At 41.1% G+C, this 16,127-nt stretch overlaps 3 protein-coding genes across 3 annotated transcripts in view; 1 reads left to right on the top strand and 2 right to left on the bottom strand.

Moving 5' to 3' along the window:
- LOC137277347 (protein misato homolog 1-like) overlaps positions 1–14,559 on the top strand; it is a 34,309-nt gene extending 19,750 nt beyond the window's left edge. The window contains exons 11-14 of the mRNA XM_067809042.1: positions 1,361–1,542; positions 4,789–4,890; positions 11,693–11,808; positions 12,801–14,559. Coding sequence (XP_067665143.1) covers positions 1,361–1,542; positions 4,789–4,890; positions 11,693–11,808; positions 12,801–13,012 — 612 coding nt within the window. The 3' untranslated portion in view covers positions 13,013–14,559. The remainder of the gene's footprint in view (positions 1–1,360; positions 1,543–4,788; positions 4,891–11,692; positions 11,809–12,800) is intronic.
- On the bottom strand, positions 2,215–3,771 carry LOC137277212 (tigger transposable element-derived protein 6-like). The gene has a single exon (XM_067808885.1). It carries the CDS (start codon positions 3,769–3,771, stop codon positions 2,215–2,217), a length of 1,557 nt encoding a protein of 518 aa, XP_067664986.1.
- Positions 10,782–16,127, bottom strand: part of LOC137277340 (junction-mediating and -regulatory protein-like) — a 315,191-nt gene continuing 309,845 nt past the window's right edge. Inside the window, exon 11 of the mRNA XM_067809028.1 lies at positions 10,782–10,798. The gene's annotated coding sequence lies outside the window, so the exon portion shown is untranslated. The remainder of the gene's footprint in view (positions 10,799–16,127) is intronic.

The raw sequence follows: 16,127 nt of genomic DNA on the forward strand, positions 1-16,127 counted from the left end.
AGTTGCAGTGCAGTGCAGAACTCGCCGAACCAGCGAGGAGGCTATCACCGGAGCCTGAGCTCATATCGGACACTCCCCCAGGGACAGCACCCTTGCCCAAGCCTGAACCCGAGGTTTGGGTGCACCCCCATAGACAACCCCGCCAAGATCAGAGGGACAGATGCCGATCTCCTGCTGGAGATCGGACATCGCGTCCGTGATCAAGGACCGGACAGACGACATCTGCTGCTGTAAAAGAGATGATATATCAGATAATGTGAGTGGTGCAGTCGCCCAGCTCTTGATAGTTCGTGGCGAAAAAGCCTTGCATTTATCACAGGCTTGATCATCATTTTGTTCTTCCACTGAGCACCTCAGACATATCTGATGTGGGTCCTGAGGTGGTAGGGTATTACCACAAGAAATGCAGGGGCGGAACTGTAACAATCAGAACCAGCCTAATGGTAACTGATACATTTAACCCAGCTAAACAACATGTATAAGTGGATAAATGCAATCTACAGGCGAGTACATATAATTGCGTAACACCATGAAAAAAGACTAAAAGTCTTAAACCAGTATACCCATTTTGACTGAAACAAGCAAACAATGGGTTAAGACATTCCAGCATGTAAGAAATAGACTAACACATACAACGTACAAGAAAATGTGACTCAAGCGTAACACTTCCTACGCTAAACAAGAAGCCATAAAGACCGCCATCTTGTCAGCCACATGGCAGGAAGACAGGACCTGACTGGCAAAAGTTACTACAATTTATGAATGAAAATTTCAGCCATGAAATTCCAACTAACGCCCGTGCGAAAGGAAAGGAACCGTACATACAGTTGCTAACTCTTTTTCACTCATCTCTCAAGGTGTAGGATTCCAAGCTAGACTTGAATGGACGTGACCGTTCTATCAAACGACAGCATGAAAAGTGAGGTGTGAGGTAGATGGCCAGAGTTACCTGCTCTTCTCTGTATGGGGCCTTGAGGGGCCCTGTAAAGGTGGTCTCACAAGACAAAAAGGAGGTTTTTTTTGTTTTGTAAGTATTTTATTGTCAAAATAGTTACAACTGTCGTAGGGATTTTTAATGGACATGCTTATATGCTTATATGTACCCCAAGGAGGACTTCTTCTGAAAAAGAATTTACAAATAGGGTGGTCTGTATTATCTAGTTATAGTTTCATGAAGAAAAAACTTGTATTTAGTAGTAGATGGTATATTCCTGACTGCAGCGTTACAAAGCAAACACACACATGTATTCACTAAATTGTGAGAAGAAAGCAGTTGAGATGGCATATGTTTTTGTCATAAGTAAATGTTTGTTTCACCATATGACATTGAGTGTCAAAGTTTCGGTCTCGTTTACTTCAGGTTGCAGCAGTCTACACCAGCTTTCCCTTCCCTCTCACACCACAGGGGACATTTGTTGAGAGTCTGATGTCCCACAAGGACCACCCACCCTGGTATTCCCTCACCCCCCATGTGGGCACCTGTCTGGACCCCTACATGCAGTCCTGTGTGGTCAGGGGTGTCCCCGAACACAAGACAACCAGGTGAGAGACCCCTGTTGCACACATTTGGTTAACATGCATTAAACAAACATTGAAGTGAGTAATTTTGGTTTTAGCAATCTTCCAGCAATACCAGAAATGTGTGTCACACATTGTGGGGAATTGATCCTTGGTGTTCAGCGTGATGAGCGAACACTTTAACCATTAGGCCACTGCCCTCCCTTCATATTTTCAAAGGATATTTATTACAGGCTAAGGAGATTGTGGTTGTGAATGACTGTTTACATTTTTAAAGAATCTCAAGTGTTTCATTTGTCATTGAGACTGATTGACAAAACTGAGCCAACATTCATCAGCGATCATGAACTGCTGATTCACTAAGTTCATGACACTGACTTCATCAGTGCTTGCATGAATAATCAGGAATAGATGGTCATTTGAAATAGTTTGGGGCCCACATTATTTGAAGCAGCCAAAACTACAGTAATATTCGTTTATAACGAACTCAAAGGGACTGTTGTTTTCAGTTCATTGTAAGCGAAGTTCGTTCTAAGCGAATCGGGAATGTTCGTGAATATTCGGAAATTACCAAGAATCGTCACCACGCCACTGATTTCAGACAAGATCATGTTCACACGGAAAATAAAATAAGACAAAACCAACGAACATATAATTGTCATGGATCATTCATTTCATCATCGATCATGTATTTTATTATGCATCTGTAACAAAATCGGTAATTTTAGTTTGAACACGAGCAGACATTTGAATAGATTCCAGAGCTTGCATACAGTCATTAATGTTATCAAAGACGGACAACGGCACATTTGGTCTTGACAAGAAAAAGTCTCTTACATGTTTTAAACATGTTGCTGCCTCTGCTGTCGTCTTCACTTCCATTTCTGCCACTGTCTCACTGTCATCTTCATCACTATCAACTGTTTCATTGTCTTTCTTCACGGCCGTAACTATATCTTCATCTGTAAGTCGTTCTGTGGTCACAATGTTTTCATCTGCACTCAAGAAATCTTCGAGTGTCACCTCTGCCGGTACATTAGCAATGTCAGTCACTTCTCCCCACATTCCACACAAGTTTGCAAGGGGTATGTCATCTTCATCCAATTCAGAATTATCCATGTCATTTTCCTCCGGTAACTTGAACCCTCCCTTTCTAAAGCAGTTGACAATGCATTGAGAGGTCACATGACACCAGGCTCGGTGGATATTAGTGACTGCAGACAGCAATGTCACTTCGTATTTCTCCTTCTTGTCGTAGGCACTAATCAGATCTGCCATCATCTGTTTCCTATAATTACTTTTAAGGGATGCAATGATCCCTTGATCCATTGGTTGAATTCTCGATGTCGTATTCGGTGGTAAATAGGCCACTGTCACATTCTTTAAATTAGGAACATGTGGGTGGGCGGGGCAGTTGTCAATCAACAGTAAAACTTTCCGATTCTGTCTCTTCATTGATTGGTCGAGCTTGTTCACCCATTCAGTGAACAAATCAGAGGTCATCCATGCTTTGCCGTTTGATCTGTAGTCCACTGGTAAACTTCGAACATTCTTGAAACACCGTGGCTTTTCTGACTTCCCTATGACTAACAGTTTCAGTTTTTCTGTACCACTCATGTTTGCTGCAGTTAGAACAGTAATGCGTTCTTTAGATTTCTTTCCTCTGTGGCATTTGTCCCCTTTCAAGTGAAGCGTTCTCTGTGGTACAAGCTTATAAAAAAGTCCCGTTTCATCAGCGTTGAATATGTTTTCTGGCGAGTAGTTCTTCAGCAGCACTGGAAGCTGTGACGTCAGCCAATCATCAACTGACTTGCTGTCAACAGACGAGCTTTCTCCGTGTGTCATGGCTGAACATATCCCTCGTCGCTTCTTAAATCTCTCTAACCACAACTGATTGGCCTTGAAATCTGTATGTCCAAGTTTGACACTAAACTCGTCAGATTTCGCAAGAAGTATCGGGCCGCTTAGTGGAATATTCTCACTCCGCACAGACTTAAACCATTCAAACAGAGCTTTCTCAACATCTTCAAAATTGGAAACTCGAATTCTCTTCCGACTGCTTCCATATTCTGCTGACTGCAACTTTGAGATGATCGCCTCCTTGTCTTTAAGTATGGTGCTTAATGTGGACTTGGGAATTTTAAATTCTGCTGCAATGTCAGTCTTAGATTTTCCGCCTGCATCTACAGCTTGGATGATCTGGTATTTTGTGTCGAGATCTAGAGCTTTACGTTTCCGTGACAAGCCTTCCATGCTGACTTGAGAGAATGACTTCCCAGATCGCTATTTATGCCTTGACAATGTCAACAAGATTAACAAGATTAAATATATGATAAAAGTTCACAGGTAAGTTTATTTTAGTATCCCCTTGACCCCATGTGAGGAAGCCTGTTTGTTTTCACAAGCTAATTGGTGACACGTGAGATGACATGCGAGTGGATTCGGATCAGCTGTTCGTTGTAAACACATCAATTAACGCGTGAAATAGCACAGAGGGACCCGTCAATTTGTTCGTTGTAACAGATAATTCGTACTATCAGTGTTCGGTGTATACGGTAGTTAATTCATAACAATATACAGGAAATCAGTCGGGACTTCTGAATTTGTTCGTTGTAACCGGCAATTCGTTGTAAGCGTGTACGTTATAAGTGAACTTTACTGTATTTGGGTGCTATTGAGTGAGTTTTGTTTTACTCACTCAGCAATATGTCAGCTATATGGCAGCGAGGTCATGCTGCTTATGACCCTGGTTCAGGTCCCCCACATGGGTTCAGTGTGTAAAGCCCATTTCTCTTGTTCCCTGACCCATGAAGATCTGAGGTAGAAAAGGTCTTCAGCAACCCATGCTTGCCTGAAGAGGCAACTATGCTTATCGTAAGAGATCACTAACCTGATTTGGTGGTCAGTCTTGTTGACTTGTTTGACACATCATCAGTTCCTAATTGTGCAGATTGATGCCCATGCTGTTGATCAGTGGATTGTCTGGTCTGCACTCACTTATTTATAGTCCACCACAATATGGCTGGAATATTGTGATGTAAAACTAAATTCACTCACTCACTCACTCACTCTTGTTCCCCCACCACGATACATTGCTGGAATATTGCAACAGCATGAATCCATACTCACTCACTCACTGTGCCTCCAACCAATGAAGAATCACATGCATAAACACAAACAAACTGTAAGTCAATGAATATGCTTTGTGTACCCGTAAGAGATGATATTTTTATGAAGTAAACTTTACATTTATGTTAATTATGCATAAAGGTCTCAACCAACACCTGACATCCCTGGAATATTAACAGGCTGTTCCTCTCTTGCTGAGGTCCTCCAACTTTACTTGTCAGAGACATATCCACAAACTTTCAAGTAAGTCACTCAAAGGTGTCGGAGGGTTTACCCATGACTGACTTCAGTTATAACATGCCTCTGATGTAACACCTGCTTCTCTCTAGAAGTTAATGTTTAATATTTATACTTCTTTTTAATTGTGATCATTAGGATGTTTTATATAGTGGGTTATATAGTGGGAATATCCGTTGAAGATCACATATACTCAAGGGAGTAGTATATATAATGGTGCTTCTGGACCACATAGGTGCAGGGCCTAGAAGTCTCCAAACAGTCCAACTCAGCTCCCACAACCTAAAAATAAAAAAAAATAAATCAGGAATGGAAAAGTGTTCGTACAAATTCTGCTCTCCATTTAGAGATATGCAAGTGTGTTGATATAGAAAAATGCCATGGACCAATCTATTGTGTGAAGCCAAGATACAATCAGGCCTTTTGACTCTTCAGGAAGCAAAGAGGAAATACCACATATTGCAAGCTAGATACTCAAGAAGGAAGTATAGATCTTGAGCCACAAACAAAAACAACTCCCAACGTCTTCGAGGCCCTGCTGGAGAAGTGTTCCCGCATCTTCCTCTCCAACCGAGAGAAACAAATCCTGAGGTGATCAGGTCACACCTTCTACAAGTGCTACCAGATCCCAGTTTCTGGAACTGTATTTGTTGTACTTTCGCAGTCTCGTCGATGGCAAAATAGTGGATTTCGTCTACATCTACCCACCAAGCCAATTTCGACCTGCAGAATCGTTCTTGCCAATGACTGCTGTCAGGAACCCAAGGACAGACATCACCGCTGCACGGACTGCCTCACAACAGCCTTCAGACAACTTGAATTGGACCACTGCAACTCAACAAGAAGAAATGTGTTCTGTGGAAAAACAAAACGATGGACTACACAGCACAGGATTGCCTTCCGCTCAAGGTTCCAGAAGAAATCATGATCGACGGTTGTTTCTCGAACATGGAGAACCTGTACGACAATGCCTACCTCCAGTTATGTATTCGACTAAAACTACTCAACAGATTGGTGTACAAATGTCCAGTCGAGAAGAAAGATTCTAGTACCTTCTAGCAGCTAGTTCATATCTGCTCATAATGAAACTATTAAAGTTTGCAATAATAATAAAGTAGAGCTAGTAGAGAGTGAAACTATCACTCTTTGATAAATAGTCCAGCAAACATTAACATCATGCATTGTGTCATAAAATCAGGGCAAGTGGAATATTTGTCCGGACAAGTTACTGACTTGAAGTCACTTGCCCTGTGGCAAGTGACTTTTCAACATGTTTTTGAACCCCTTCCAAGGACATGGAAGCAGCGACCCCTCCATTCAAAGGACACAGAAAAGCTGCAGACAATCCAGAGGGAATCTATACAAGCCAAAAATTTACCATAGCGAAATATGAAGGGAAGAACCAACTGTTCTTAGAGAAATGATAGCGGTATATGGCTACAAGGTACGCGAAACAGTTCAAGACGCTGGTGGAATAAGAGACCCACCTTCAACTGGTGGGGGGACCCGTTTGTGTGTAGACTTGGCAAAATCTGCTATTCACCCATATCAAAAAAGAACCTGTTGCAACAGGCTCTCACCATAGCTTGTGCAGCCTTGTGGATCCAATATCAAATCGTATTTTGACCTCGCTTGCAGGGAGCACACCGCAAAGGGAGTGTATTTCTTGGATGTCCTCCAAAGACAAATCTCTTGTGAGTAGCATGATTTTCCAGGGTAGATATATCGCATACTTACCTGTATGTCTATAGGGAGAGGATTTGGATTTCCGCATAGACATACAGGTAAGTATGGCATATATATACCCCGGAAAACCAGATTTCTTCCCGAACCATGAGCAGGAGGCAATCCTGGAGTGTGTAGTCCATCGCTTTGTTTTTCCACAGAACACATTTCTTGTTGTCGATACAGTGGTTGATGGTGCCGCACTTGCAAGTCGAGTTGTCAGATTTGAAGCCGGCAGGGAGTTCCGACATGGTGGCAAGGCAGTTCATGCAGTGGTGGTGTCTGTCCTTGGGTTCCAGACAGCAGTATTTCCTCTCCGCTTCGAGAAGGTCCAGAACCACCATTATATATACTAGTGGGGTACAAGTGGACAAATCATTTATTAACATCGTTATAAATGAAACCCCGTCATTAAGACTTTTCATTTCGACATTTAATTAAGTCAACCTTTTTGACAATAGTATACAATTCTCTCCCATGAACGAAATATTAACCAATGAGAGGGGCGCGCCTCCATGACATAACATGAGCTATACCTATGTGGTCCGAGGGTAGATTATCTTGCTTATAGGTTTGACTAAACCTGCAATCAAGACAGTTGTTTTGAAAAATGGAAGCTCTTTGCTTTCCCAATCTACTGCCATTTAATCTTGTCATCTGCTTTGCTTATTTTCCGAAATGCAACTTGTTTTCTTAGACGATTCTGTCAAAATCACTTATCATAATGTGCATAAATTGTTAAGGTAGTTGGTGTAATTCAAAATCTTTTTGGTCATGATTCAAAAACATATTTAACTACTAGGAGGTAGTAATTTTGATATTTTAAATTGATAAAACAAACCATAATTTAATTGATTGTCAAACTGACTTAAATATGTATTTTTTCCTTGACTCATGCTTATTATGTATGTCTCCTTCTATCCGAACATAGTGGAACACTTGAATCCATTGAAGTTCCTTTCTTTAAAGCAGACGTAAAATCATTACTTGCCCATGCGTAGCCTTCCTTGAGCCCATGCATATTGACATACAAACAGTCACATGACATGCCATGCTCTTCACTCTCCTCTTATTCACCCAAGAGGGCGGATGTGAGGGCACCAGGGTCCCGATACTGCATGTATTCTTTACCAATTCCGGCCTTATAATCAACAAAATTACAGCTGTATTCAGTTTTTTATCCGTATATTACATTATGTAACAAAATTATTACCAAAGCGCACATAATTTATTTACCTTTTTTTCATCGTTGTATGTTTCATAACATTTGATGAAAATTTGCAGATATCAGTTGTCGGCGGTTGACCCACATTTATATTGTCCTGGCACTTATGCTTGCTCTTTCAGCTATGTTGTATCCTTTGTCAAAATTTAACTATTCTACAGCTCAGTCTTTATATATTTGCTGTTCTTAGGCATGCAAAGGATTATTATAGAGGGCATAACCAAGTCATGTCAGTAAAAATACTAATATAAATGCTAGTAATTGTTTGTTAACTGATACTGAAATTCATCATTCTGATCATCATCTTCCAAGTTGCCGTCATTCCAGACAAAGAAGCACAAGTTTATATCGGCACTTGGGAAGAAGAAATCGTCTGCTTCAAAGACATCATCAAGTTCTTCACAAAAGGCAAGGTCCTTCTCTTCGGAGATACTCAAGCCACTTGAAGGAGACGTTTTTGACGAACCACTTATCCTCCTGCCAGAGGTTCCAGTCTTGAGTCAACCTGTTACATCAGATTAGTGCGACAGCATGTCTTCTCTATCGCAGGCCTTAGGTAAACCCCTACAGCTGTCACAAAGACGAGGTTTGTCATCCTATTCATTTCAGCCACTAGGTTCAACGCAAAGCTTCAACTCATGACATCAGTGGTTTTGTCCTTGAGGCGTGCAATAGTTGCTGCACATGCATTCCAGGAAAGAAATGAAATGAAATGCAAATGAATGTTACACAGTACTGTCACTTTGGAAAGCTCAACCCCTGCCCTTGCGGTCATTCAAAAATTAAACGGCTATTGAAATGCATGGCTTGCCAAGGCTAGCATGTGCACAATGTCATGAGGCCATTGTGATGATCCATGGGGGAATGTCTCAATAACAAGTGTCTGCACATTTTAACTGCCACCAGAACACCATTTATTGCACTGGTGAGATGCTGCCAGAACACAGATGACGTCATCGATTGGCCATGTTCTGGACATCCATGTGTAACGCCAAGACAGGATAGATGGATAAGGGTGACCCATCTTCGCCACAGGTTTCAGACTGCAATGATGACTGCCCGGACCATCCCAGGACTTCAACGTATTCACCCCAACACAGTTCGACACCGTTTATGTCCTCACAGGATCAGGCCACGACAGCCCGCCATACAACCTATCCTGACATGTCAGTGACAAGCTCGCCGAATATAATGCCAAAAGCATGTCCGCAGACCCTTGTTTTGGTGGAGAAATGTTGTTTTTACAGATGAATCCAGATTTAGCATTTCCCACAGTGATGGGTGTCAGCGTGCCTATAGACGCATGTGAGAACATTATGCACAGTCCTGTGTCTTGGAGAGGAATCGCTTTGGTGGTGGGTCCATGATGATTTGGGGTGGAATAACAGTGCGCCAAAGAACTCCTTTCAGGGTTTCAGGGCAACTTGACTGGTATGGGGTACAGGGATGAGATTCTTTGACCTGTGGCAATTCCTTTTCTGCAATGTGATGGCCCAGGATTAACATTCCAACAGGACAATGCCCACCCTCATACAGCAAGGGTTGTTATGGATTTCTTGCAACACCACAACATTGACGTACTGCCTTGGCCTGCAAATTCACTGGATCTCTCCTCGACAGAGCATGTTTGAGACGAGATGGAGTGACATCTACGCCGTCTTCCTCATCCGCCAGATAACGTCCTTGACCTTGCAACAGAACTTCAGAGAATGTGGTGTGATGTCCCACAAGTCTTCCCTACACGTCTGATAGGCTCTATGTGTTGTCGATGCACTGCTGTTCTCAATGCCAATGGTGGACATGCCCATAATTGAGCTCGTGACATGGTCGTTTGACCCGTCCCGCTTGTGGACTCGTGACATCATTGTGATTGACTTTGACTGACATGGTCCCTCCATTAAAGTTTATATGTACCTTTGATATTGTTATCATACTTATCCCACTGGGATAATATTTTGTTAATGCACAGTTTCTTTATGTAGCTAGTATAGTATGACTGGCAGATTACCTCGCAAGCATAGACCTTCAAGACACATACCTGCACATACAGATAAACCAAGAATCACAAAATATCTATGAGTCTTGTTTCACATGCATCAGTTCCAGTGGAGCGTCCTCCCATTTTGAATATCTTTGGCCCCCTGATTGTTTACTCAAGTGACCGAACCTATCATGCAGTATCTACATCCACCAGGTCTACACAGTGCTTTCTACCTAGACAACGGGATTCAAATACATCAAGATCCCACTCAACTCAGACTGCAACTAGATTTCACCTTTCGTCTACTAATGCAGTAAATCTACTCAGCCATCGCAGGATCTCCAGTTCTTAGGGACACGATTCAGCACAGCTCAAGATCGCATATTTGTCCCACAAGGTCATTGGAATAAAATACAAGACCTGAAAGAATGAAAGCTAGGAGGCAAATCTGCAGTACCATGACAACCAGAGAATCCAGGATGTGGCATGACACACCATCCATTCCGTCGGATGCTGTCAAGCATAATAGGCATGAGTCAGGATAAGGAATAATATGTAATTTTCTGTTTAAATAGATATTCTATACTTAAACTGACTTATGAGGTCAACCCTCCAGTCCTCCCCTCTCATGACACTCAGAATTTTCCTGCAATTCGGGTGCCGGGCAAGTATTCAGAGAGAGCAAGGTATGTCATGTGACTGTTTGCGCGCCAGAATGCTCAGGTTCAAGGGAGACTGCTCATGGGTGAGTAATGATTTTACATTCACTTTAATGAAGGAAACTTCAATGGATTCAAGTGTTCCACTATGTTCGGATAGAAGAAGGAGACAAGCATAATAATCATGAGTCAGGATAAGTATAAAATATCAATTTTAAACAGAAAATGACATTTTGATGGATGGACAATAGGATTTTGCATGACATTGCTCATAACATAACAATTTCTCTCTTGGAAGCAAGGTGGGTTTCAGTATTATTGTTACTTCGACCGCAGCCTCACTTCCGAGAAAGAAATCATTATGTTGCAAGTTGTGTCATGCAAAGTCCTTTTGGTCATCAATCATTTACTACAACTAGTAACTGGTTTTAATTTTTTTTAACTGAAGGAAAACAAATCTAAACAGCATCTTGTATCTTGGAAGGGAGGTAGATGTCGAACCACCTGATTATATACAGGCTCCCAAAACGCTTGCTTCGCTCTCACAAACAACATATTTAGCATGAACTGAGGGCTCCAGTGGAAATATGTTAATGGTGACATCATCACATGACATATGGGAGTATAAGTCTTTCATATAAAATGGTTGAGAGAGAGAGAGAGGCTTATTCATTGTGTAAGAGAAAATATGTGTTCACATGCAGTTCATTGTTTTTTTTAGGTTTCTTCACAATACAACAGACATTCTCCCCCATTACCCGCTGTTTTATTGTTCATACTCTTAATCATGAAATATGAGAAATTTTGTTTGTAAATGTCTATACACTTCCAAGGTGTTTTCATGTTCAGTTGCACATTTGGTGAAATGATTTGCATTTGTAGCATATTGAGTTTTGAAGGATTGCAGCTTGGACATGTTTAAACCATATTCTGTCCTCTATTCTATCCTCTATATCCTCAGATTCTCTCCTTCTGTTCTTCTACAAGTAATATAGTGAACAGGACATTAATGGAAAATATTTAGCAGTGTTATCCTTTTTGTTTGTTCACAGTCCATATCAAACCATTCTTAATTTCTTATTCTTCTTAACAAATACAATTTTTTGGAGATAAGCATATTGATAGTTACAAAATAAGTCAGTTTACATGATACAATAAAGACAATTGTTTGTATACCCTAGACGTAGCTGATGCTGTTACATGTTTCTCCTATTTCAGTGCTGGCTGTACAATGCGAGATGCTTGTAAAGTTGTCTCCCCTTATCCACATGTTTTCTCCAGCAAAGTCTCCAGCAGTGGCTTCATTTGTGATAAAGACAGAACATCATACCAAGGTAGCTAGTAGTGGTAGTTAAGTTGTCTCCCCTTGTCTTTTTATCATGACACAGAACCTCAAGTCTTCATTTCAAGTGCCCTACCCATCCCATTATTTTGTGTGCAGTTAGGTGCCTGACACTGAGAGTGTGGGTTCAAGTCCCGGATGTGACTCAGCTCAAAAAAGTGCAAGAATTTGCACATTACTAAGAAAGTGTAATCCCAAATATACACTCTAGTCTCAAAGTGTCTGCTATTAACCAATGGCTGATGGACTGGCAACATCTTGTTCATATGTCAGCTCATCTCCAGTATTGACTTTACGCAATCAGTATTGCACCTCTCTTGGCTGATTCAGTCATCCAGGGACCAATTTTTGTAACCCTGATGATTCTCTTGTTACTAATCAATTCCTCATCTGCAGTCTTTTGAAGTCTTATATTTGTATGTGACCTAGCTTTACATGGAAAGGCTCCTTGGATTGCCTGCTGTGCCGTACCATAACTACCACAAAACATATTCCCATTTTCTGGTGTTTTCGTCTGAAGGACCAAACTTCCATCAAGCACCTTACTAACCACTTGAGTCTGAATTGTAGGACCTTACTATCAAGATAAGCCTTCCCCTGCTTTTACCAATGCAGTCAAAGTTAGGGAAGCTTCATGCAGTGGGTGTTACAAGGGTCCATTTCAACCAGCATGGACATGGTCACCAATCCTGGCCAGCCTCATATTCAGTTCCACTTACTGTCCTAGTGTGCAGTACGCAACCCTGTGCACTTAAAAGGACCCATGAATCCCTTGGTAGATGACCCGATCGTATCCACATGAATACAGGCAAACACCTAGTAGTGGGTACAGCAACTTGCAGTAAACATGGACAAAGTACTGTGACAAAGTACTGAATTTTAACATGAATATATGGAAGACATGTTTCTGTATCACAGGTCTTTTTCTTATAGCTTTTTGGCCAAAACAATGTAATGTTTGTTTGTAATGCAATTTTGTTTCAGGAGTTGAGTCAGTTCCTGCAATGACATCTCTCCAGTCCAATAGTAGTGTGTACGACCTGACCAGCAGTCTCCACAATGAGGCATCCCGCTTCAACATCAAGAAGCACCATCACTACCTTGAGGCTGGGTTGGAGGAGGACGAATACCGCGAGACACTGGACAGTGTGACCACGCTGGGGCAGTGCTACAAGACAGATACTTCCATATCCTGACACCTACTGCAATATCTTGGACAGAACTTCATGACTCAGAGATCTGATATAAGGAGATGCTGCTTTGCTGCGATCAGGTGGAACTGGTTTCTGAAGACCACCATTGATGCCCTTATGATGACCTATGCATGTGTGTCCAGTTTCGACCAGTAGGAGTGATCTTGGATTTTTTTAAAACAGATTCGATCATTTCTGTTAAAATTATAACTCAGAACCAGTGATCAGAATCTTTTCATGAAAATTAACAAGGTGCATCTGCATCTGGACTTAGGTTATATGTACAAGGACATAGGGCAGATAATTCAGAGTACTGTTTCAGTCTTGGATGACCGCCATATTGTGTCATACTCCTAGGCCAGAGTTCTCTTCGAACATTTACAGAGACTGAACAGAGATAGAACTTGATGAAGTTGGATCTGATGTTGTGTTTGGTTGCTGAACAATTTCTGTTCTGTGAGGAAACGAACAGGGAAATACTGAAAACGCTTCATTAAAGCTGTGCTATATGTAAGTGTTTTCGTTTGGTAGAGGAACTCCTGCGAATTCAAGAAAGTGTCAACAGAGTTAAGAAAGTGTAACCCCAAATAAAACACTTGTTAGATTTTGGTATTAGGTTCAACTTCAGTGACATCAGCGGTTGTTTCTGTGACAGAATGTGGCAAACAAGGATAAGTTGAACCAGTGCAGAGAATGGGTTTATGAGATGTAGGCGATTCATGGTGTTATGTTTCGTCGTCGTAGCTGATTTAACACAAGTAAAACTCAAACTTTACTCTTGAACAACCCACATGCCTGATCACTTGTGCACGAAGTGAAGTAGCATGACGTCACCATATACGGGTTTATCTAAAACTGTACTTAAGAGTCCGAATACAGTACACACGGCACTGAGCAAATGCATTTGTCTTGTGAAACATAGAGCAGATGCAGGAAAGTGCATGATGATGAAATTGATGGATGCAGCATGTACGAGTTTTCTGAGACAGGCAACACACACCTCACCCATCACACCATTCTTGATTGGGGACAACCTGGGGCCCTTCACTCACAATGGCAAGCGCGAGTGGGCAGCACTCATACCTGCTAGTACGGGTCAATTGTCAGGCGAGGGCTCAACTTATCCTTGTTTGCCAGTATTATTGTGGAGCAGAATTTCAGTTTCCAGTATGGTATTTGCTTCCATGTTAATTACCAAAGGGCTGTCCAGCCATTGCACGTGTAAGTGATCGGTATCAACAGAGGAGCATGAGAGTCTCTCCGTACCTCATCATCAGTGGGTACAATGTTTGAAGCCCATTTCTAGCTTGTGTCCTCGGCTGTGATATTGCAGGAATTAAGAATCAGAAACCAAATTCACTGTCGATTATCGGATGACTTGTGGTGAACGATTATTGATTATAACCAAAATACGTACATTGTACCCTGAGTTTAACCCAGGTTTTTTGGTAATTAATGTTTTGGGTTTTTTATAACTAATATTGTCATGCTGTGAAAAGCACGCTTGCAAGAATGGAATTGTAATTTAGTAATAAAGGTGGTTAAAATTTTTCAATGTCCGTAGCTTTAAGTTTTAGCACATGTTTGTTCGTAAATATTCGTCAAGTCAATTTATAAACATGTCTCCATGCCACATGGTACATTGGCATGATTTCTCATGTTTCTGGAAGGACTTTATTATTTTGTTTCTCGTTAACAGATCATCAACCAATATTCCATACATATGTGTCTGAATCTCCCATTTCCATATTTGGTGTTTAAAATTGCTCTCATTCTAGTCCATCACTTGCAAGCCGGTGGCAGGGATGTATATTATATCTATATGTATGATGTTCGTGTGATGACTAAAAGGGTGATGTTATTCAGAGTGTTCTTTCATTCAGTTTATCCTATAGGTTTCTGGGATACTACTCCTGAGCTGCTATATGTGGATTTCTCTTTACACATAACCAACTGGTCCTATGACAGGCAAATTGTTACAATGTTGAGTTCTCTCTTATGAAAATTTAGTCAAGTCAGATAGTCAATCCATTCAATGCCAACAAAATTGTAATTGTTATGAATATGTTTGGCCAGCTAAACAGTAGCAAAACAGGAATGAAAATTACCTTCAATTTCTATATCAAGATTTTCTCAACTTTCTGAAGCGATTGGCGCATGACAATTACACTGGTTGTATCCGATAGTTGAAGGAATAGCAATACAGTTAGTGACAAAATAATTCACCTAACAGTGATATACAGCAAGATGATAGCTGTATGAACGATGAGCATGAGTCCCACCCCATCACCATGTTCTTACGAACCTTCCGACTCCTGACTCCTGAATTCACAGAACCTTCAGTGAAGTATTTATTGGATCTGGACAAAGTGGTAATAACTTGTAGGCAAAGGTATTTATTGGACTTCTAAAAGCTATAACAATGCAACTAAATTCTGTCTGTGTGGTTCGTACAAGAGGTATGGTATTATAAGCTCAGATATTTAATGAATTGAACACTTTCACAGACAATGATTCACACATCTACATTAGCTAGTTTATGATAAAATATCCTTTTGCAGTCGATATACACTTAAAGTGATAAAAATGTAGGGTTTGTTTTCCCAACTTTTCATTTACCGGAGGGAAGTTGTCATTGTGACCAGGTAGGGACATCCTTTATCTGAATGAAACATTTCAACCCAAAGAAAGCCTCCATCACATGACTGCCAGAATTTATGTAACCAAAACTGTTGCATCCTACATCCCCTTGAGCTGTGCATTATTGTCATTCATTTATTACTTTTCTGATTATCTATGACATAATCCTTATCAGGTGAAGACCCGTGTAGATCTGGTCTGGAAGATTCAGTGTCAATGTTTGTCATAAGAGGTGTCTTAAGGTATCAAGTGGTCAGACTTGCGGACTTGGTTGACACAAGTCACTGTATCCAAATTGCATAGATCGATGCTCATGCTGTTGATTAGCAGATTGTGTGGTCCATATTATCTACAGCCCACTAGCTGGAACATTGCTGAGCGCAGCCTTAAACAACAAACCAACCACCCAACATCATTAGGTGGCTGCAGAAACGGGAACATTAGCTTCAATCATTTTAATGAGATTCATGTGTGTCAC

The sequence above is a fragment of the Haliotis asinina genome, chromosome 3 (assembly GCF_037392515.1).
Source record: "Haliotis asinina isolate JCU_RB_2024 chromosome 3, JCU_Hal_asi_v2, whole genome shotgun sequence".
Taxonomy (NCBI): Eukaryota; Metazoa; Mollusca; class Gastropoda; order Lepetellida; family Haliotidae; genus Haliotis; species Haliotis asinina.